The sequence below is a fragment of the Cavia porcellus genome, unplaced genomic scaffold, assembly GCF_034190915.1.
Source record: "Cavia porcellus strain 051 isolate PalLab524CR breed Dunkin Hartley unplaced genomic scaffold, mCavPor4.1 scaffold_10, whole genome shotgun sequence".
Taxonomy (NCBI): domain Eukaryota; kingdom Metazoa; phylum Chordata; class Mammalia; order Rodentia; family Caviidae; genus Cavia; species Cavia porcellus.
This window is the reverse complement of record NW_026947493.1, coordinates 67,326,631-67,351,096: the sequence shown is the minus strand read 5'-3', so window position 1 is coordinate 67,351,096 and position 24,466 is coordinate 67,326,631. Positions and strand designations below refer to the sequence as shown.

Sequence of the window (24,466 nt, the reverse complement as noted above, 5' to 3'; positions counted from 1 at the left end):
GAAAATCGGAACACATTGTTGTGTATCTACCTGAAATAAAAAGTAGTACTGCATAAAATTTGAGTAATTTCAAAATGTTTTGTTTTAATTTATTGATGAGCCAAGTGACCCTCTATTTTGAAATCCACTGACAGTCATAACTTTTCATGTGGAACAAAAGCTGCATTTCTTTCACATGCTTCTGAGTTGTTTTTTAAATCTGTGTCAGTCTTTTGTGCATCTCTACGGCTTGTAAAAGACATTGCTTTACTGCGACTTTTTAGGAACTAGAATTTCAAAGACTCAACTCATTAGCTTCCTCTTTCTCTTCAGTCGATGTCAAGATTCAGCAAAAAGTGAAAGGCACGCTTTTGACAGTGGCTGAGAACCCCTCCCACCGTCTATGCTCTTTAATGTTACTTCATGAGATAAACACCGAATAAACAAGAAACAGAACCATTGACGATTTTATTATATATTTTCAGGTCAGAAATATGAACAATATTTACATATCACTTATTTATTTATTTACACAGCATCAAAGTAAAATAAGACCTATTGGTTTGGGAATTAAGAATCGTATGTTAAATACAAGGCTCTTTCAAAGACATGGTATACCATAGGAAAGAATTATTACAGAGTATGTTGAGAAAAAAAAGTGGAAAAGTATTAGCTACATGGTTTTGAGTTTACTTTGATATTCTGAATTCAATTCTTTCCCTTATTTTAAACAGAGCCTCTCAACAGATAAATGGATAAAGAAAATGTGATGCATATATGCAATGGAATATTATGCAGCCATAACAAAGAATGAAATCATGTGAATAGATGAATCTTAAGACCACAATGTTAAGTGAAAAAAAAAACTTTCACATGTAGAAAGTTAAATACTGATGGTTTCTCTGATAAGGAAATCCAAAAGTTAATCCAAAGTATTAACAAATAAAATATAAAATAAAATAGAAATGGTAGGAAACGGAAGCAAACTTTTAGAGAGAGGAAGAGGATCAAAAGTATGGGCAAGAAAGAAATGTTGAGAAAAAAGGCATCAAAAAATGATCAAGATTTGAGGTTTACACACACTGACTCCCCATAGTGAAACTATTATGTGTTGCAAACATACACTTTTATAAAAAAGAAAATCCTGATTTATGAAGCCCAAGTTTGCTTCAAACAGAACATGAAAAATTTACACTCTGTTATTTGCAATCTTTAAAAATAATAGATAAAAACAGTTGAAAAGCAAAAATATTAAGCAATTTAAATGTCTGAACACTACAGTGGGAGAAAGGTCCCCATTGCCACACAAGTGTGAACCACGTTAAAGACGTCCGCACTCCCCGGAAGGTGTGGTGACGCGGTGAGGCCGGGTGGGAAGGACACACTTGTGCCCCTTCACCAGATCCTACCGGTGCCTGAGTCCACGGCCAGAGGGTGAGCGACCACAGCAAAGCAAAGGGAGCCGGCAAAAACACCACTCATCATTGCTAAGGACACGTGAAAGTATCAAACTTTATTCAATCATAAGTGTCAATAAAACATAAACAGTGAAGTGAAAACTAGCTTTGAACTTGACATAAACTTGAAATTAATCTGAAAGAATGTAGGCAAATGACAGTTTATGAAATGATCCATAGAGACAAAGATGACAATTATTTTGATTATCACTAAAAAGTGTTTTGTGGAAAGGATCATTTAAACATTTTTCTAGGTTATTAGTGTTAATTAGTAAATTAAGAAAAAGACATAATGGGAAAACAGTATTTTCTACTATATCACACATTTTCACAGCTTATAAAAATAAATCTCTTGTTGGTAAAAAAAACAAAAAGTAATTTGTATTACAAGTTTTAAAAAATATGGCAAACCTGTATCATGACTGTTTATACCCTTAAGTTACCTAATCAATAAATTAAATCAGAAACCTTTGATCCACCAATGTTTTGCTTGCCAAATTCTTTTGTCCTACTGTATTACGGATAAATCTAAAAATCTGAAAAATTAAAACAATTAAGAATGAGATGAAATACAAAGAAAATTAAATATGCACATCAATTAAAATATCTAAGTTAAACTAGCTAATTCTTTCAACTATCTATTTTTATGTACCAGACATCTAAATTCTATGGTGATACACAAAATTATTTCAAGACTATTTTCACCTTTCATAATATCAAAGTAATGTATCTTCCTATTTACAATATGTTTTTATAAATGAATAATGCAACTCTGTCATGCTCACAGGAATACACTTAAATATTAGAAAAGGCAGCTCATTGCTAAGTCTAAAAGTTGTGGAAACAGTGAAAGAATCTACTTGGTAGGGACAGAATTTGTTCATAATTGTAAGTCTCTAACAAGGTCCAGGAAATTGCATTTTACTAACTTGTATACTTACTAGGCACCATGGAGAATATTTGGATGATTATTAATAACAGCATTTCAAGAAGCACAGATTTGCCATTTCTTGAAATCTCCGTTTCAGAGATTTCATTCAGTTATTTATCATCCATATGAGGAAAGCTGAAAGGACTCCAGGGCTGAGCCCTGAATTAAATCTCCAGTGACTGCTTTATCCCTATGAACAGCTCAAGCTATTGCTCCCGTTGGTATCTAGGAGGCAGGCAGTTAAGTGTCTCCTACCAGATCTCTCTCACCTTTGCTCAAGCACTTTACGGCCTCTGCTGGACGGCAGTGTATGTATCCCTGACCCTCAGGACAGAGTGCAGAATGTGGTCAGTTACTGTTACTCCTTTTTGGTTTTCTTTGAGAGTTAGTCATATTCTAAACATTTAGAAATTCCTACTGTATGTAGACATTACTCTGTGCTATAAAAATAAATATCTACTAATATATTTCTTTTAAAAGAAACTCAGAAAAAAACTTCAATTTACCTCTTGTTGTAGGTATGTAAGGAAAGCTGCTAAAATAAAGTTCTGGCAAGCCAAATCCACGACCGAGAAGAACAACAGGTCAAAAATAAGAAGCGTGGCTTCATTCCCATAGTACAGTACACTGCTGAAAGAGTAACTTTCATCTATGAAAAACATTGTAGAAGACACGTTAGAGACTTAACAACACAGCACATCTTGGGTAAATTTCTGGTAATATAATTTGGATATTTAAAAACAGCAAATTAGAAACTATTACTATGTAGACTATTTTATGATTTATACAAAAAATAAACAAAAGGTACTAAGATTTAGTTAGTCAAAAGATTCATAAAAACTCATAAGACACAGTTTTAATATTAGCACAAAAGACTGGTAATTACTAATAGTATAAATATGTACCTTTCAAAGACTAGTTAATGAATATCTTTTCTCTACTTCTTTATCTAACTAAAGGCTAATCTTTATAAGATTCTTTAGGTAGAGTAATTATAAATCAAAACACAGCCAGGCATAGACTACAATGTAGTAGTTTCTACCATGTAGTAATCCTTCAAAACTTTTAGATGATTATACCTCATTTTACAAAAACAGCATTAAAATTCAGACAAGTTAAGCCATTTCCTTAAGTTCATAAACCTGGTAAATGGTAGTGATATTTTTAATCCAAGACTAGAAGATCCTCGAAGCTTTATTTTTCATGACTAAGTTCACCTCTTTAACTCAGCCTCTCCCACCCGCCACAGTAACCGAGCCAGTGTATAAACCAGATCCGCTTAGCACAGCTCCCTGCCACCCATGTGCACTAGCAGCTGCTCTCAGATTTTGTTTTTGTTTTGCCAGCATCAGATTTTTAAACTTGTTCTGATCATGTATCTGTATAGAACAAAATACTGTGATACACTCCCCTAGCAGATATACAATATCATTATTCTTTATGTGTCCTTAAAAATACAAATTTAGAGGGGCTGGGGATTTAGCTCAGCGGCATAAGTTCCTGCCTTGCAAGCAGGCAGCCATGAGTTCCATACCCAGTACTGATAAAAAGGAAAAAGACAAAAAAAAAAAAAAATTTAGAGTGATAGAATTACAGATTCTCTTTCTTCCCTTGGCCCTCTTGTTTGGCAAACAGGCACGTATTTCTTAGGACCCTCTTCCAATATCTCCGCGTTATCTCTCCTGGAAGACGTGTATTGTCTTTCTGCCCGCCCAGACCTCTAGCCCAGCGCGCTCTGCCCACGCCCTGCCGGACTCCTCTCCCCAGCCTACCTGATGGGACACCCAGGGGAGGACCTGGGTCTGTGTCCCCAGGCCTGGCTCGACAGCTGGCAGGGAACACACACGGGTACACGGTATCTGAGCCGGGACATCAGGTGTACCACTGTCATTCTTACCAACCCACGCGACAGGTTATCAGTCACACTATGGGTGACACAGATGCCATGAAACAACCCAGGGTAGTCACCATTTCTGTCAGATTAGCAGTGACTTTGAAGAATTTGGACAAAATAAAAAATTAGACATCCAAGACTGATCACGTGTTATGCTTCTTTAAATGTTTCTGAAGTTTGCCACTACATTAACATTTCGATAAAAATTTGTTTTATCATCTCTTCAAGGTGTACTGCTGATTCTCATTCTGAAATTCAGCTTTTTACTTTTTTCTAGACTCTTTCATATATTTGGTTTTTGCTACACATCATGCTAAAATAAAACAAAACTACTACAGGTCTGAGATTGAGTTCCTTATGCTTCCTGTGTTGTATATAAGATGTTTTTGGGTGTGCCGGGAATCCAACGCACAACCTTATGTTTCGCCACTGAGCTAAACCCCCAGCCCCCTATAAGATTATTTTTTAAAAAGGAAAAATTGTAAGTACTTTCCTCCCAGATTTCGAAAACAGTAATAAACTTCAGCAGAAGGATTAAAAGATACCATTATAAAAGATGCTTTTTTCCATTGGTTCCATGAATTCCATTCCAAGAATTCTTTCAAGAAGCAATTTATCTTTTATAAAGTAATCCATTTCCTTATGAACCTAATATAAGAAGACAGCTGTATAAAAAATGGTAGCAATATACATACTTTCTAAATAATGCAAAATTCAGAAGGGAAAAATGAAAAATAAATAGAGCACAAAGAGAATCTACTCTGCAAAATAAATGTACTATACTAGGATTTACAACAAAATTTTCCCTATAAACACTTTAAATTTTAAATGTCAATAGGATTTACAGCTAGATATACTGAAAAATAATATATTAAATGCTTTTCAGGAATATAATTATAGCATAAGAATTTCAGTAATGAGTAATATAGTAATATTGCTAACAAAATTCTAATACAGACATTTCAAAGGAATCATCATATGCTAATAGACAAAAAAAATCTCATTTTTAAAAAATATAATCCTAAACCATACTTGTTAATCTATCATTTCTGAGTATTAAATTGGCAGACACAAAGGGAGCAGGGGCACTCTCCACTGACTTGGTTGATTAACGATAAACTTGACACTTCCACTGCACTTTTGAAGAACTGCATTTGGCCCAGGCTTAAATGTCAATGTTGTTATACGTACGTGGTCAATGAAAGAGCCAAGAAATTTATTCATTGCATGATACGCTTTTATACTCTGCTCAAACGTACTTGCTGATGAACTCAATAGTCTAGCAGGGCCGTTTTTCTAATATGGAAAAGAGAACCGAATAAACATAACACGTCTTAAGTTCTTGGTATTTAAATAATGTTAAATGCTGAATTGTACTTCATACAAACCCTTGTTAGTGTCTCGTGGATCCGGTCGTAGTGCTGTCTCATTTGGCTGGAAACCGCAATCTGAAAAGTCTGGCCGTCTGTGTTGGGCACCAAACCTCTTTGGCTACACAAATTTTCCTGAAAAATTAAAGGACTTAAGATTGAAGTCATGAAAAAATGCCCATCTTAAAAGGAAAACATTTTCTTTTAGTTGGTATCACACATTACAAGATTTAGAAGCCTAGAGAAATTTATTAACTGTATTTGAGACACCGACGATAACATGATATCCAAGGGTCTCATGCCTCTCCAGATTTTACTAATTTCTATTTTATTCTAATTCATATTTCCCCTATTGTCTTCATATCATCCCTTTTACTTTGCTCTATTTTGGGGGGAAAAAAAAGCCAAGCATGGTGGTGCATACCTACAATCCTAGTACTCTGGAGGCTGAGACAGGAGAATCAGTTTCAAGCCCACCTTGGGCATCAGTGATTCCTTGTCAAAACAAAAAAATTAAAAAGTAGATGGGGATGTACTTCACTGTGAAGACCCTGAATTCTATCCCTAGTACTACAAAAAAAAAAGTTCACTGTATATTGAAATTTTTAGCTTTCTTTATGATTAACATTATCACTCGTAAATGAATGCCAGAAAGTCTGATCTTAGATTACTTTTATAATTGTAAGTGGTTTTTTGTCTTCTAAACATTGAAATACTTTCAATCAGAAAGAGTGATGCATGACTAAACAGTGAATTTTACTGAACAGATACCAACATCAGGTCTCCTCAAAGATTTAATATTGACAACCATAAACACCTAACATTTTGACCTGCCCCTCTCAACTTGGCCTATATATGACATAAAATTGGGATCTCACCGAGTTTTCATATCCTAAGCAACTCTCAATATTATTACATATTCTGTAAAACATGATTTTAACATATAGTTAATATTTCACTGTAAAGGCAAATCAATTTATCTCATACTCTCCAATTTTTACATATTTTTTCCCTACCAGTGACCTCTGTGATAAAGATCCTTTCCCTTGAGTTAAAGTCATAAAATTAGTCAAAGATTATAAACTCTTAAGAAGCTTTAGGTATGTACTGTTCAAAGGCATTCCAGAAGGTTTGTAAAAATTTATCATGACATCTGTGGGTGCCAATTTCACTGTGTCTCTATTAAATATTACCTTTTTAAAAAAAAGTTTGCTAGTTTTACGAGGAGTCATAGATTCAGTTTTCTGATTATGAGTTACAATATTTTAGAAGTTTATTAGTTTTTTCTGTTTATTTTTTAAACTTTTTGTCATTTTTTTCACTGATGTTTAAATGTAGTGTTTTCTTATGACCTTGTGTAATTTTCAATTTTGTTATCATTAGATCTATCATATTTGTTGTGAGCATTTGCCCTAATTTGTCATCTTTTATTTATCATTGTTTGATATAGAAACATACTATATTAACAAAATAACATCAACTAATATTCCCTTTTTAATGCTTTCTATTTTTATGCTTTTAATGTCATTCCTCAATCTAAAATTCTTTTTTAATTATATGAATAGATATGTGCCTTTTACTTTTTAAATTTTATTTTAAAGAGAATAAAACCAAACCAAACAGAATAAAACTAATAAGAACAGAACAATAAAAGTGATACAGGACCTCAGAACAAGATAATAGGAAATCAACAATGGCTACCATACTGTCATGTTGTCTTCAAAATAGCTGCCCATACCATCAGACATGATAAAATCAAACAAAATAGAACAGACTAAAATCAATCAAAACAGAACACTGAATAAACAAAACAATAAAATGAAAGAAAACAAAACAGTAAAAACAATATTGGATTTCTAAAACAAGGCATAAAGAAATCTCAGATATTTGCTATACTTCATATTGTTAACCCCTTAGTAGATACTTAATCAAATAATACAAGCATTAAGTTGTTCCTCTGAATCAGCCAGGTGTGTGTGTGTGTGTGTGTGTGTGTGTGTGTGTGTGAGTGTTCTTGTCACTCAGTCAGTGTGCCAGATGACTCCTCACAGGAAGGGCAAGCTGGCTTCTTGTTTCTCCTCCCAGGCCTGGCATGGCTTGTGATAGCTCACAGGAAGGGCGAATTGATTTCTTGTTCTGAAATATTCTTTTCTAGGTTATCTTGATCTCATTTTTCTAACTTAAAATTCCCTCTACTTTGCCCCTCATGAGTCATTTGTTTACTCTGAAATATAGTTCATACAGGAACTGCAGGATAAAATTAGATTCTCTTTACCTATGTTCAGGGTAATCAGCTGGTATCCTAACAACTTTCCAAAATGATCCATAAGGGTTATTTTAAAAAGTATAAATCCAAGAATAAGGAAAGTCATCTCCCAACTTAAAAACAAAAAGATATATAATACATATTCATACCGCTTCTCTTTTCAGATTCACATTCATTTCTTCCATGTTAGTATCAGCATGTCCATGGATTGATCTGCCATGAATGTAATACCCAAAACATTTGTAGGACAGCAAAAACACCGATATCTAAAAAAAAATAAGCATAAAAATACAACAGCAACTCATTGACAAAATAACAAGTTTTTCTTGAAAAGTTCTTTCCTTTCTCCCAAAATAATGAGGATCTAATTCTTGGAAAATATATAAAAGGATAGTAAGGTAATAAAAGATAATTTTTAAAAATAAATGGATAGGGTATTTAAAATATTTTCCAAGAAAGGAAGAAATTTTTGATATATAAAAAACTTTTCAAAGACCATAGAATGAACAAACTATTTGATAGCATTAGCAATTTATGATGAAATACAACAAAGAAAGAAAGAAAAACTTAGGCAGTCAGTATTAACTTGTAGCTCATGTAACTATATTTGGAATTTACAACCAATGGAGAATTAGACTAAAAAACCCAATCACACGGACTCACTTTTAACGCCTCTCTTAATATATTCATGATCTTTAAATGGGAAAAGTAACAGTTGCAAGAAAGAACCACCAGGAAGTACTTACATTACTCACTGAACATAAATCAACAAATTGTCGAATTTTATCCTCTATGAATCTCTCATAAAAGCCAGCGAAGAACACAATCTGAAACATTAAGGCAAGTTCATGCTTAATGGTTTTTAGGATTTCAGTTTTCTTTTATAGTCACACTGTAGTATTTAAAAAAAAGAAGAAGAAGAAGAAGTAGTTCCACCCAAGAACACAGTGGCCTCTAATGGTTCCTATGGGATAAAATCTACTGGTCACTTCTGACTTTAACATCAGAAGAAGATGGATTATGGAACTGTGTTAAGTCATTTGGAACAGATTTTGATTTTTTAATTGTTTTTTTAAGACAGGGTCTTGTTATACAGCTTCAAATTCTCAATTACAGTGGGATTACAGTGGTATGTATAATGCCCAGCCCATTTTGAATTTTTATTTGTTTTGCTTTTTGAGACAGGTTCTTGCTATGTTGCCCAGGCTGGCCTCAAACTCACGGTGATCCTTGTACCTTAGCCCCTTGAGTGCTGGAACTATACATGTGTGCTATCATGCCTGGCTCTCAATTTTGAATTTTAAATACATTTCTGTGTCATTAAAACAAGGTAAGGCAAACATGTGGGAAGAAAGAAAAGGTCTTTTTAAAATTTAGGATATATTAATGCATTAATGGCCACATTCGTGTCTGGAAGGCTGCTCATCTACATACCCAAAGACTTCGGGAAACTTTCTGCTTTTCAGATAATCTTTGACAAAATAGCACATAAAAAATATGTACCTAGTTTTCTATTTTGACTATAGGTAATACTTTAAGTGTTCAAGTGGAATGGTTTCAAGTATTGGATTTAATAACAATACTTGAAAGGAAAAAAAAGTTTCCCCCAGCCTGGGGATTGGCATGAGGGCCTCTGCCCTGAGCTATCAGCCCTTCTTCACCTTTTATTTTTTGACAGAATCTTGCTAAGTTTCCTAGGGTGGGCTCAAACTTGCATTCCTCTTGCCTCAGCCTCCCAGAGTGCTGGAGAGCAGTGGAATTACAGGCACAAGGTACCAAATTTTACAAATAAAAAGTTTTGTATGGTAGATATGTTTTTGATACATTCAGAGAAAGACAACATTTCCTAAGCACTGTTCGCATTTGCAGGCTCTACTTTGCACATTTCCGTTGACCTGGTGACCACCTCAGGTCCTCAGGGAGCCTCGTCACAGTATTGTGTAGCTCTTATTACAGCACAGCCATGAGCTCCACAAAATGCTTTCATGTATAGGAATGAATAAATAAAGGAATACGCATAAGTTGATGATAGAGATGATAATCACTAATAGCATTCTGTCTCTGAGACAGGGTCTCTGTACGTAGACCAGGTTGACCTTGAACTCACTGTGTACCCTGGGCCTGCTTCCATCTTGCAGTCCTGCCTTGGTCTCCTGCGTGCTAGGCCTACATGTGTGGGTCACCAAACCTGGCCATCCCAAACGCTTCACATGCCTATTTCTAAATCCCTCTGAAGAACATGAGAAATAGCAAAGTTTAAAAATCCAAGTGTATCACTCAAAAGTTGAAGATGCTGGGTTTAAGGAAATGAAAGGAGTGAACAATAGAGCCTAGCTGATTATTACAATCTAGAAGAGCTTAGATACATTATTGAAAATATGACGCATCTTTAAAGGAACTCACGAGACTCTTGAGGAATGAACACTGACTGTATTAGAACACTGCCACGGAGAGAAGTGCTTTCCTGGCAGTAGGGTAGCAAAGTCAGAAGTAAAGAGGGACGTTAGACAGTGGCATCCACCACGCGATACATTTCTGGCAAGGATCATCTAATGGCACTTCCGAAAGACTCTTAGAGACAGGATGCAGTTTGCCTCCCTTATGGCCAGTGAGGTGACCTGGCAGTACAGCCACCTGCCACAGAGCCAAACAGCAGGCTCTGGGGGCCTGATGACACCACTGTGCCATCATTCCAGCCCTGCACTGCTCAGCTCTGTTCTTTTTCTTGGGAGAGATAAAGCTCTCTTTATTTCAGCCCCTCTATTTTGTTTTGTTATATTCAGCTGCATATGAAAAACTTCTGATGATGTTCCTTTAAATTCTCTACAATCAGGCGAATCTGATATAGTCACAGAACATGCTGGTATATGCATAAAATATCTCCGTGCTGTTACACTGCTGGTAAACATCAACTCCACACTCTTGATCCCATGTAATCTTGAACTCTAATTTCAATTTGTCTTCCTTTACTGGGTGTCAACTCTTCTTCATGAGCTCTAACCATGTAGCTTCAATTTTGGACAAACGTCATTAATTTATAATAAAGTGACACTTACAAAGTCAGTTCTCAGGTTATAAAATGCCAGCTGCATCTATCTACTGGAATAAGCTCTCTCTGGCGTGGCAGCCCACCCTCATGCTGCAGGGTGGGCTTCTTTTCTACTTTCACTTGGCCAAACCTCGCTCTGCAGAGCCTGTTTTTTTCCTATCTTTAATAAAACTTTACTACCGTTTGGAAAAAAAAAGAATAAGTTCTCTTAAAAGAACTTTAATGCTAAAAGATCTTTTAAAACAGGCTGTTTTGGGTACATATTAGGCAGGAAATAACAAGTTAAACCTAATCTTTTTAGGGGCTCCATTTTATTTGGTGATTATAACAGTTAAAGGAATTTTTAAACAAACAGAGAAGTTCTTTCTGTTCATGTGAGAAGCTAAAAGCAAGAGAAAGAACTGCAGATGTTAAAGAGTTTTGTCTTTTCACTTTTTTAAGGAACGAAAAATAAGCATAGAAAAAACTTGTACCAAAGCTGTGAGACCCTGAGGTGGAAAGAATTTGCTTTTAGTTTCAGTCATTCAGTGGCTGGTTCAAGGAAGATTCCCCAAGCGTTACTAGCAATTTGAGTGAGATTAATGATTTGTAAATACAGGCAAACAATAAGCTATGTTCCACAGTAGCACCGCAATCACTGTAGTTATTTTTCAACAAGACAAGGGATTCCTGGGTTTCTAAAGTTGTAGAGTCTGACAGACTCTTCAGAGGCCATTACTGACAAGAATCAGAACTCTAGGATCAAGCTACCTGGGTTCAAATTCCAGCTCTGCCAATTCCAATAGCTGCACGACAGGCAATTATTTCACTTTCCAGTACCTTAAATTTCCTCACATGTAAAATGAGCTTGCTTGCAGAACTATGGCCAAGGGATAATTAGGTAAAGATTCAGTAGTTAATATGTATAACTAATTGATTAATATAATATCTGGATTATAACGTAATATAGGAATTAGCTATTATCATTGTTATTCTTGTCACCTTTCGCTGTGAAGTCACGATCTGGTTCATAATTTAAGGTAATCAATATTCAAGCAGAGTTGTAGAGAGACAATGTTACTTCGAAGTACAGTCTCTACTTACCTGTGTAACTCCAATGACTAACCAAAGAGCAGCAGATATGGCATACCTCAGTATGCGGCTGTAAGGGGGTATGTAGCTAGCTGGGCTTCTAGAGAGACTAGAAGATGAGTCCATTAATGCTAGATTCTTGAATCCTACAACCTGAAGTAAAAAGGAAAAAAAAGACAATGCTTTTGTACTGCAGATGGAATATTCCTCTACTTCTCATTTTAAAAAAAAATCAGTGTTTGCAAACAGTAGAAAATCTAGATAGAAATAATTATCCAGTATTTTAATTAGAAAGTAGCTTTAAAAATATTTAGTTAGGGCATTTGGGTTTTTCCAGTATGACTTAAGGCCAAATACAATCATTTTGTTCTTACTCAAAAGTTACCATTCAAAGAAGAAAACTTTCTTCAGTAAACTGTTAATAAACTAACAACTGACCAGCAGTTCATGAGTATTTAACATGTGCCACGCACTATACTAAATGCTTTTTGTATTTCCAAAATATCTTCTGAAGGATATTTCTTCTTGTTAAGTAAGTTCGATCTGTATGTTACATTCATCTACCTGACCCAACCCTTGTAGAATAAAGGCTTTGAGAAGTTTTTAGTAACGTTTCTGTACAATTTTATTGACTCTAGTATTATGTAAACTTAATTGATTAGCAAACTTCTTTTTCATGTAATACATTTTCAAATCTTATCAAAGACTCTTAAGTCACTACCATAAAAAAAGCCCTTGAAATATGAGGTAATAGATCATTCGTGTGATTTAACCATTCCACAAGGTATATATAGATTAATTATATTTTTATACTATATATATGTTACAATATTTACTTGATTTAAAGAAAAGCACTACCAGGACTGAATTTGAGAGTACTGTAAATAGCACAAAAGGAGAGAAGAAAGGATGACAGAGAATCCCTGAGAAAGTCTGTTGTCCAAATAAATTTTTACATGTCATTCTTCTATCTAGTACAGAATATTTCTTTGGATAATTTAAACAAGAACCAAGTAATAACTGCAAATTCATGTTTGATCAGTTGTGGCCCTAGCTTTTAGCTTAGAACATAGTTCAAAGTTAGGGTTTGGGAATAAGTTCTTGAAAAAAAAAATCAACATTATAAAATAGAGGTTCTAAAGTAAAGGTGAGAACACAGATCATGGGGAGAGAGGGATTTTCCAAAATACAGATACCTAGGCTCCCCTCAAAGCCAATAAATAACATATTGAGGAGCACAGATTGTTTTGTTTTTTAAAACAAAAATCTAGGGGCTGGGGATTTAGCTCAGTGGCATAAGCGCCTGCCTTGCAAGCAGGCAGTTGTGAGTTCGATCCCTGGTACCGATAAAAAGGAAAAAAGACAAAAAAAACCCCAAAAAACAAAAGTCTCCCAAGTGATTCTGATACAAGCCACTGGTTTAAAAATCTATGTTTATACCTAGAGTGGTCAAATTCGTGGAGAGGAGAAGTAGAAGGGTGGCTGCCCGAAGCTGGGGTGAGGAGGGAAGCAGCAATGCGCAGAGCTGTGCGTGCGTACAGAGTTTCAGTTATGCAAAATGAAGCGTTCTAGCAATGGTGGGGAGAGTCTGCTCAACAATGAATAATGAATTATATACCTAAAGATGGCTAAGTAGCAAATTTAAATATTTCACTACAACTTTTTATTTTAAAAGTATTTTTGTTTCGTTTTATGGGAAAAAGAGGAAGCAGTCCCCACAGTTTTATAAAATTCACTTTTTGTTAATGTCTTGATGGCAATGTTCAATACTGTACAAAAAAATCTCCAATTGTTAGGAAAACTAGCATGGAATTGTATGAACATTTATAAGGCACCAATAAGTTGCATACAGTTTATCAAACACTTTATACCTCCAGGAAGAAGAGAACAGTAAGTATTTGAAAGAGTGGATTAATTTTTCTCACAGTCTGAATCTCATTCCATTCATTGGCTACAAAATACGTTCTCCAAATGCTGACAGGAACGGTGGCACTCCGTACACCACCCTCACCTGGTCAGGGAGAGAAAATGAGCAAAAGCATTTCACCTCATTTGCTCTCTAAGGGGAGCAAAAGAATTCTGGTACAAATTTTTATTTTAATTACCTTCGACTGCTTTAAGAACTTTTCCTTTAGGCCGTTCCCAATCAATAAAGAATATATCTACGGTCATCTGGGATATGAGTTTATGCAAAAACTGCAGAGCCTGAGAACAACACACAATAATACAACTGAAAAGTACCAGGATTAAGCCTGCTCATGAAACCAATATTGATTCTTTAAGAAACACATTGTTACCACAAGAGAATGTAATTTTATTAAGAGATGTCACATGAAGGTACTGGGGGCGGGTCACGAGGAGCTCAGCAAATAATCTGGAATCTCCAAATTGATAAAATTGCTATACATCTATAAATTCAACTCCCTTCTTCCTTTCTTTCTTTAAAATAGGAATATGAAAGAAATGGAAACATCCTCCCTCCTACCCCCACTAGGAGCCTTGCCTAATTGACACTCTTTTCCAGTTCTTATGGATCATCTGATCTCTTTATAAGTAAAAATACTTTTTTCAACTGTAACCTTAATTAAAGTTGTAGGATGTTCTCACTCTTTTTTTTTTTTAATTTCTAGTGTTGAAATTTCAGATTTCAACAAACATGTTGCTGAAACCCATCTTTCTCATTTACAGGAGCAGTATGTTTAAACTGAAGCAGTCTCCTGAGTAGATGCAGTACTGACAAGCAAAGGGTACGAACTGTGGATGGAACGATGACTCTCCTCAATGAGATCATGTTTCTACGGGACTAGCTGGGATCTACGCATCCCAATGCAATGGGTTGATTTCTGCCACAGAGGCACAAACAAAGCTTCCCGTAGGGGGACAGTGACCACTGAAGTTGGAGAGGCGCTGGCATAGGAGACTAGGAAAGGAATCTAGTATGGAGATAGAGAAAACAACTTCTATGATTTCAGTACTTTAACCCTTGATGAACAAAGAGTCACATTGTGAATGCATCATCAGACTTTAAGGAACAAAGTTATATACTGAAATATAACTTTATCAAATTAGCTATAATTCACGAGAATTCAAACACATTTACAGGGTTTTTTTGTTCTTTTTTCATTTTTCTTTTCTTTTTGTCTTTTTGAGACAGGGTCTCTTTATGCAGTTCAGGCTGGTCTTGAGCTCACTTTGCAACCCAGACTAGTCCCACACTTGCAGTGATCCTCCTGCCTCTGCCTCCCAAGTGCTGGGATTACATGCGTGTGTCATCATGCCCAGATATAGTTTTTTGAAAAAAAACTATTTCAGGAAAATTGTTTTGAATGAACTATTATAAATAGAAACAGACTTCCTAGGTAAAGTGAAATAATTCATGCTTTCTTTTAAGGTAAATTTTGCACCAAAGATTTTGAAAGCTTTTTCCCCCTTTTTTCCTTTTGAGACAGTCTCACTATATATTTCAGGCTGCTGCTGAACTCACTACGTAGCCCAGGCTGGCCTTGAACTCACAGTAACACTCCTGCCTTAATCTCCCAAGTGCTAAGATTATAGGCAGCACTGGTGTCATCAGCTCTATTTGAAAGAATTTCAATTTTACAGACTTACTAGTTATCAGCAGGCCTTTGAAGTTCAGTCCCTGCCTCTGAAGCTTACCTTCAGAGCAAAAGCACATCCCACATAAGTCACAAAGCGTTCTTCCTGAGCTGGTACCGGAAGCAAAACAGAGACAGACTTCTGTGCCTATGACAAAATTACTTGGTCAGTAAACACAATTTATAAGCTGAAGACAGCATGAAAGAGGGAGATAGTGATGTACTCAATAAATGCACATGCAGGGAACGGTGGGTTTAAGGTTTGCTTCAAGACTCTCTGTGGTGCCTGAGATCTAATCCAAGGTCTTGTGCACGCTAACTGTACCTCCAAGCTAGCCTCAAGACTCTTAGTCAGAACTGTCCCCCACATAAAAATCATTCTCTTTTATAATAAAGAGCACTTATCTGCTATTTATATATTGGTATTTAATTTAAATTCAGAAAGTCACTTACTTTGAAGAAAATAAGCCAATAAAGACCTGTTCCCATTGTGATGATAAAAAAGACATTGGCCAGATCACCAGCATAGAACACCAAGAATTTCATAACTGTCTGCAATTTAAGAAGAAGAATTACAGCTGTTAAAGATTTCAGCTATTTACCAGTTTTAGCAATACTATTACTTTTAATAATGTATTGTCCACCCATGTTCTCAAGCGTGTAGCCCTGTTTTTAAGCGCCCATGTATTACCCCATATAAAGACACTGAGCTTCTTCCTACGGTTACCATTTGGATCCTTACTGTTCATTCCACTCCTGCAGCCTTTGTCTTCTTTCAAGGCTTCTCATCTTGCTCTATGTAAGAAAGTGGAAACTACTCCAAATCTTAGTTGGGAAGCCCACTCCAATCTATCCTCTACACTTTCACCAGCTTTAGTTTTCTAAACTGTAAATGATATTGCGTTATTCTCTTTCTTAAAAAGATACAAGGACTCCTCCTTAAAACATACTCTTGATCCTCCAGGTCCTTCACATCGCAAACCAAAGTTATCTATTTATCCTCAGCTGTTCGTTCCCCCACTTTACAATGGACCACTCCATACTTCCATCCCGAACATTTTGTGGAATGAAACAGGCACTGATTTATCAAATATTCTTTCTCCCTCTCCTGTGAACTCTCGTGAACTCTGAGGGTACCGCCCGGGCACGTTTGCTCATCACCACAGGCCGGGTGTGGGGAGCAGGCTCGGCCCTCAGGGGCGGCTGTGGAATGACAGATAACCAGCCTTTCTTGACTTCTTGGGACAATAAATCTTAGCCATCCTGCTCTGAGTTCTTAGCTCACTGGCTTTGGAGTAGAAGATACTCTGGTTAAACAGTTACTGTGTAGATTTGCCCATGCTTTTCAACAGCAAAATAGAAATAAATCATAACTTTTGCTGAGTTGTAAACAGGAGAAGAAAATTCAGTGTTTGCCTCAATCTCATCATGTATAAAATTGGAATCGAACTATTAATACCTCATAGAGTTACAGTAAGGATTAAATGCATTATTTATGTAAAGCTTTAAAAAGTGCCTCATACACAGTAGGTGTTTAGTAGACATTAGATAATTTTTTTAATTTAAAAAGATTAAATGAGAAGTTAAACTATAAAGTTAAACAGCATAAAATGGAGAAAGAACATTTCTTTGATATTGAGAATGGATAGGTTTTTCTAAACAAGATGCTAAAAGCAAATAACAAAACATGAGAAAATATTCAAATATGATAAAATAGAAATTCAAAGTTTCTGCTAAACAAAGGGCTACTAGTATATAAATAACAGATAGATCATTTATTTAGAGAAAATATTGTAACATTGAAAACCAAAAAGGGATTCATAATTAGAAAACACAAACTCTAACAAATAAAATAAGAAAACTGAAAACATAATGGAGAAATGGGCAAGGAATTTATGCAGGTAGTTCATTGAAAAAGGGAAATTCAAATTATTAAAATGTGTATGAATATCAGAAGAAATGAAAATGGAATCAGCTAGGTGTGATGGGGTATGCCTATAATCCCAGGGCCCTGGGAGGCTAAAGCGGGAAGATCACAAACTGAAGTCTAAGCTGAGCAATTTAGTGAGATCCTGTTTCAAAATTAAAAATAAAGACGGCCAGGGACGTAGCTCAGTGGCACAGTGCCTGCCTAGCAAGTACAAGGCCGTGAGTTCAAGTCCTGATATCAAAAAATAAATAAGTAAATAAATAAATAAAAATACCGAAAAGGGCCGGGGCTACTGTATAGCACAGTACAAAGGCACTGGGTTCAACCCCCACGAGAAAGAAATCAACTCTGACATATTAATGTATAGTACCGAAATAGAAAAAGAAAAAAGAAAAGGAAAGATTGGGAACATATCAGGTATTGGCAAGACTGACAGAACAAAAACAGCCAGTGACAGGAGTGGCGCTGCCAGGGAAGCACGTGGGTTAACATACCTCGTGGGAAGAAATGAGGTGTGAATTTACCCTATGACCCAGCAATACCTCTCCTAATGATTCCCCAGAAAAAATTCTTACTCATCTTCTAGTGGTATCTTATAAGAAGGATCTAGAATAGTCAAAGGATAAAAATACGTGTTAAAACCTTCCCATGTTATACCTGTAGATCAATCATGGGGCTCCCAATGCGCCTCTTCCACCCCGCCGTCTTCAAAAGGGCTGATAAAACAGCAAGGCCACCCAGCACACCCAGAGCAATCTACAAACAAGAAAAAGAACACTTTATATGATTATTCTCACCAATATTCAAAAGCACTGTAAACAGAAAGTAAGTAGTACTCAAAAAACACTGGGGGGCATGTTGAAAGCTCACAGAAATCAAACTAGAAGAAGTTCCAACGGCCAAATGTAGCAAAATTTGAGCAAAAAACAAAACAAAACCACCCTAGTAATGGATTACAATCACCCAAACAAGTATCCAAGAGCTTGCAGGGTATAATAGTTGAATAAATTAATGTGGGCCAAGGGAAAGCTTCTCCTTATGATGAAGCTCCCATTCATGATACAGAAGGAACGAATGGAGTAGAAAAACGTCAGCAGGTAAATTCTGTGTTACACCTGCCGGCAGGCTGGGATCGTCAGTGGATGCTAAAATTAAAAGGTAAAAAAATGAGAAGCAGGATATGTGCAGAGCTTCAAAGTATCTTTCCTAAGATACTTATTAACTCCAAGTGAAAACACAGAGGTGAGGGTCCGGCGGAAACCACTGTAACCACACACACAAAATGACCAACATTCGTGACACCAACAGTGACGTCATATGGCTCCTGACACTAGGCCCTGACAAGGCCACAGCGGCACTTCTGCAGCGACTCTGCCAAAACTACAGGAACTTAACTGAATCATGGGACAATAGCAGACAAACCCAAATTGAAAGCTAAAATAATTAACAAGTATTACACTATTTGAAGTGTTATGAGCAGGGCATGGTGGCTCATTCCTATAATCCCAGTACTCGGGAGGTCAAGGCAGGAGATTGTTGTGAGTTCAAAGCCAATCTAGGCTACAGAGTGAGTTCAAGGCGAGCGTGAACTGCAGACCAAGACCACATCAACCAAACAGAGAAAAAAAATAGAGTTGTGGTCCTAAAAATCAAATATTAGGATCTGAATTAGGTCCTGAAACAGAAAAAGATAATGATCACTGTTCCATGGTTATCTAAGGTGTATTGTAAGAGTTTATGTTAAATGTATTGTGACAACTTTCTTTTACATGTGAAAAATTTTAATTAAAAAATGACGTACGCTATTGAACTGGGGACGCAGTGCACTGGAGTGCTCACCTAGCATATGTGAGGTCCTGGCCTCAGTCACCAGGTCCTCAAAAGGAAAAAAAAAAAAAAAAAAATTATATATATATATATATATATATATATATATACACATATGCACACATAATATGTCCCTCCCACACGCACACAGAGTAAATATTTAAAAAAATTAAAATGCACTCACATCTGTCTGGACAAATGCTTCTCCTTGATTCATTTCATATTGGACTGAGAAAGAAACCTGACATTTAAAAAAAATTAGCCATATTAAAATTATATAACAATCCCTTTACCATAGAAATACATTTGTAGCTGGATTTTACCATGAATGCTATATTTTTAACTATATTACCAGAGCTGACTCTTATAGACAAATAGCTATGCTTCCTGAGAATTATTTGTGCTGTTTTACTTGCACACAAAATAAAGAGAATAGTTCACTGGGAGGTGAGTTAGAATCACTAACAGCAGTTCAAACTGAAATAATGGTATTTCATTCCCCGATAGATTTCTGTAACTTAGAAACGTGACTGAACTTGTGTACCCAGAGTTCAGCAAACAATCATATCCTAAGAAGGCAGGTTACTCGCAAGTCTGAGCATGAGTCTTACGGACAGCACTACAGTAAGGGACAAGAGACAGAATTACCAATAAAAGGTAAGAAAAGAAGACAAAGAGAGGTAGAGAGGCTACTACTTAATTAATTTAAGTCTTACTGTGGTTGAAGAATAGGAAATTTTAGGAAGGAGGAAAGAGGAGGTCAAGAGAACAGTGCCAGATATTGCATAAATATCAATTTAAAGAAGAAATGATGCCACTACAGGTGGGATCCATTGCTGACTTTGATAAGAGAGGTTTTCAAAGAAGTAAAATGAAAACTTGAATCCAAGAGCCAGACCTAAAATGATGAAAGTAAGTGGTTGGGAAATGAAGGAAAGAAATCTAATGGCAAGTTAAGGAACTGGGAGAATTGTGAAAAAATAATTTTGATTGGCTGGCTGGTTGGCTGGTTGGTGTAGTTTGTTTTCAGGAGTGTTTTGAACCCAGGGCCTTCACAATGAGGTACACCCCCAATCCTTCTTTAATTCTTTTAAATTCTGAGACAGGGTCTCACTAACTTGCTCAGGCTGAGCTTGAATGTGTGACCTAACATGAGAGTTAGTTTTATAAGCAAAAAAAAGGAACTGGCAGAGAGGGTAGCTGAACAAGGTGCTGGTATGAAACAGGATAAGGACTGAGTCCTGTCAATTCGAAAGTACAAGTAGAAGATAGCTTAGGACAGGAGGAGGGAACTTCTTTTCGACATAGGAACAAACACAGAGATTATAAGGTATTCAAGAGAAAATCTAAAGAAAGACCCTTAGTCTGCTCAATAAAACAAGAACTAAGAAAGAAGAGACATGCCTACATGCTTAAACTGATATAAATTTTTGAAATAACTGCCATAGACAATTTAAAGACAATGAAAAAAATCATATATTTTACAGTTACATTTGATTCTTCCAATTCTTTTTATATGTTTTATTCTCCAGTTTGTCACTAGGCTGTCTCAAACACTTTGGACAAGCATCATGTTTAAAGGGAAGATTCAGAAGTGCTTTAGTATTAAAATAAGTACATTCCACATTACCCAAGAATAATTACTACAGGATGATTTAAACTAAACAGCCTTTTGTTGTTACATAATCACATTTTTCTGTGGTTTTGGTCTCATCTTACAGTGTATATGGTATAAGCTTAGTCAACTGAAACTAATTTTGGCAAGGTATCAGGTAATACTAATTAACACAGAACATTTTTAAGAGAAAAGTTACATTATGTGCCTCGTCTTAACGAAAGCTTGAATCCAAGAGCAGCGGATACAAGTACATGCACATCAGAGAGGAAGAAAGCACTGGTGACAGAAACTGAAACATCAAAATTCAGAAAACTAAAATAACAGAAATGAAAAGCTATTTAAATAAGTCTTGGACCTAAATCATGTTTCTTCCTATTTCTCCTGTTTCTGGAGAAGAAAGGAAATAGTTTCTAAGAGAAACAAAAGCACAGAAGGGTTACTTCTTGTCTTTATCTCTATCATTCTTCTCATTTTCCCCTCTTCAAAGCAGGGATGCACTATCTGACTGGTGAGATTGCAAGAGGGAGCTGAGCATGTACGTGCAGGCTTTCCCAGGCCTGTTACCGTCAGTGTGCCCTGCCTTTGGGAAACATGAAGTCTCTCTCTTCTATACATAGAGCCTTCTGGGTGTGCGAAGTCTTCAGTTCTGGGGTGCATTGAGGCTACAGGTCCAAATCACATTCTCTATTCACTTTAGCACTACTGTTATAATTGTGTTGTGGTCAGGGTTTGCAAGGAAATAGATTTAATATAGGACATACAATTTATAGGATATAATTTATAATATTCACCCAAAAAGTCATATGAAGAAGAGCGCAAGAGATCTGACCACATATCAGAGACACACAGAATCCAGCTGAGGGCCTGGATCTCATGACAGTGTCCTGCACAAGTCCAGCTGAGACCTAGAGCCCATGGTGATGTCTTCCATGTGTCTGGCTGGAGGCCTAGAGCTCACAAAAAAGTCTCATGCAAGTCTCTATCAAGGATCTGTACTGGGGAGGCCCAACAGCCAATGGTGGAAGAAGCTAGAAAGTCTGTGCCAGTGGGGTGAAGGTTCTGTGCCACCAGGCTGAGGGATCTGGAATAGAGCCAAGAAGTGACTCTCAAGGTATTACATTTTGTGTCTAGATGTCCCCAAAGCCTCATGCAGTCTCGCAGCAGGGTGGGTTTCAGAGGTGGCTGAATCCAGAGTTTGTGCCTCATTCACAGTCCAATGCTGGGATTAAGGTTTAAGTGCTACACCTACCCCAGTGTAAAAGGGGTTTGTCACTCCCTTGTTACTTTTGCTGTCTTCTGCCACCAAGAACAGTTGCCCATCTGCCATGTGCTACCCTGCCTTGCAGGCAGCCAATTATGGACTCAAACCTCTACAAACTGAGCTAAATAAACCCTTCCCCTTCAACTTTGGGTGTCAGGTATTTTGGATTAGCAATGAGAAAACTGACTAAGACACAAGGTATTTTGTATCAGCAATGAGAAAAGCGACTACGACCAAAGCTCCCCCAAAGAGAACAGCAGCCATCCTTGGCAATAGCAAGGACCTGAGCTCCCCTGATGATGAGCACAGCTGGGTTCACATCAGGAAAAGCAACAGAACAAACTTCTCCAGCAGCAACATACCATCCTCCCCTCCAGTTCTCCTTTCCTGCTGTTGGCAACAATCCTCAGGTGGGTCTTGCACACCCAGAACTACGCTGACTCATTCAACTGGGTGTTCCAAATTGATCATTAGTTAATGTACCACAAAACCCAGTAATGTAGGGGCTGGGGATTTAGCTCAGCGGCATAAGCGCCTGCCTTGCAAGCAGGCAGTCGTGAGTTCGATCCCTGGTACCGATAAAAATGAAAAAGACAAAAAAAAAAAAACAAAAAAAAAACCAGTAATGTAAATCTTTTGCCTACTGAAGTAGGTCTCTATCAAATGGGCTATAAATTGACAAGCACAGTATGATCCCTGTAAATTTTGAGTTCCTGGCTTAATTAAATAAGAAGACTAGAAGCAAAGTGGCCAGAAAAGAACAGAAGCAAACTGTATAGATCTCAGCACAGCTGAGATCCCTTATGGGGATGCTCAAACTCTGTGACTCCACTACTCAAACACTTAACCTGTTACTTTTTCATATTCAAGATCTGTAAACACTTAACTCTTACCATTAGTTAAAACTAATCAAGACCTAACTATAGGAAGAGAAGGATTTGTTTGAAACTTGAAAAACAGATTTTTAAAAAATATTATGTAAACTACATCAGTACTTTATTTACATTTACAAGGTCATTGAATATCAAAGAACTCACCTTTACAGACTGGCTGTCGGGACCTTTGACATCAACATCACTGTAGGCAATTGTGATTAGGGGAGGGTATATGTTTCCATTTTTTGTATCAGGTACAAGGTGGATGCTATTTAAAAGAAAATATGCTTATAGTTACACATATATCTAGGCCCTAAAACCTATATTTCTCATTTCCTTTGAATTTAATACAGATTATCATGATGACTTCTACAACTGGTTGGTTCTGACCAATAAACAGGGGTTAGGGAAAGTGCTAATCTTAAGTGGTCAAAACTTTAATGTTAAAGTATACTTGCTGGGGACAAATTTGAAACTTCTGATCCAGGTGCTACCAAGCTTACGAATGAAATTGCTGAAGCACTGTGAATCAACCTTCAAGAATATTCAAAAGAGAAGAGCTACATGATGGCTGAAGAAAGGCAGACACTACTCTAACATTCAAAAGAGAAAATGACTTCTAAAGTATGTGTCACATCTAGCACAGGTTAAGGGATAAAGCTGAGTACTTTGCCAAGTACGTGGCATTGGGGCCAGACAGTCTCAGTCCAAAAAGGAAAAGTGCTGGCAGGGTTTCATCAAGATCAGGTGAAGCCTGACTAGGTCTGGTTTCACTGTCATTAGGGTTACCACAGTAACGATTGAGGGAATGCTGAAAACACAATACACTTAGATTTCGGCAAGTTACATGACAAGGCTTTATGCTGTCTACTTCATAAGAATATCATGAAAATCAAAATGAAGTACAGTGAAAAAAATAAAAGAGTGTATATTGAAATGCTTCAAAAAAAAAGAGATACGGGCCGTATGGTACTCCTCTAAATTAGGGTCACAGGTATCCCAAGTCAAAACAGCCATGAAAGGAAATGAGACTGAGGAGGATGAACCACTAGCAATCATCTAGCAGGCTCTTTTTAAAATACCCATTTCAACTCACTGGTGCTGGCCTTGGCTCACTCTTTGCATATTGTAATTCAGCATGTGCAGGGTGTAGTCTAGAACTTGAATTCTGACCAGATTCCTCAAGCTCTTTCCAGACCACGAACTCCACTGTCTTCACCTTTCCTGGTCTATGCCAGTCTACACAGATGTACACATTATTCTCATTCGGTTGTCCTTATTGTTCTTCTCTGACAGTTACTGGTAAACACTCTCATTATAACATTTTCCAAACACGCCAAGC

The 24,466-nt window shown here is 36.6% G+C and overlaps 1 protein-coding gene across 1 annotated transcript in view; it reads right to left on the bottom strand.

Moving 5' to 3' along the window:
- Window positions 1–432: 432 nt before the first annotated feature.
- Tmem67 (transmembrane protein 67) overlaps window positions 433–24,466 on the bottom strand; it is a 39,685-nt gene continuing 15,651 nt past the window's right edge. Inside the window, exons 14-28 of the mRNA XM_003479952.5 lie at window positions 23,287–23,392; window positions 19,555–19,611; window positions 18,201–18,299; window positions 16,067–16,165; window positions 15,675–15,761; window positions 14,123–14,222; window positions 13,889–14,028; window positions 12,030–12,170; window positions 8,644–8,724; window positions 8,047–8,163; window positions 5,650–5,766; window positions 5,453–5,557; window positions 4,807–4,909; window positions 2,874–3,016; window positions 433–1,972 (exon numbers count right to left, since the gene is read on the bottom strand). Of these exons, the coding sequence (XP_003480000.1) occupies window positions 1,892–1,972; window positions 2,874–3,016; window positions 4,807–4,909; window positions 5,453–5,557; window positions 5,650–5,766; window positions 8,047–8,163; window positions 8,644–8,724; window positions 12,030–12,170; window positions 13,889–14,028; window positions 14,123–14,222; window positions 15,675–15,761; window positions 16,067–16,165; window positions 18,201–18,299; window positions 19,555–19,611; window positions 23,287–23,392 (1,576 nt within the window). The 3' untranslated portion in view covers window positions 433–1,891. The remainder of the gene's footprint in view (window positions 1,973–2,873; window positions 3,017–4,806; window positions 4,910–5,452; window positions 5,558–5,649; window positions 5,767–8,046; window positions 8,164–8,643; window positions 8,725–12,029; window positions 12,171–13,888; window positions 14,029–14,122; window positions 14,223–15,674; window positions 15,762–16,066; window positions 16,166–18,200; window positions 18,300–19,554; window positions 19,612–23,286; window positions 23,393–24,466) is intronic.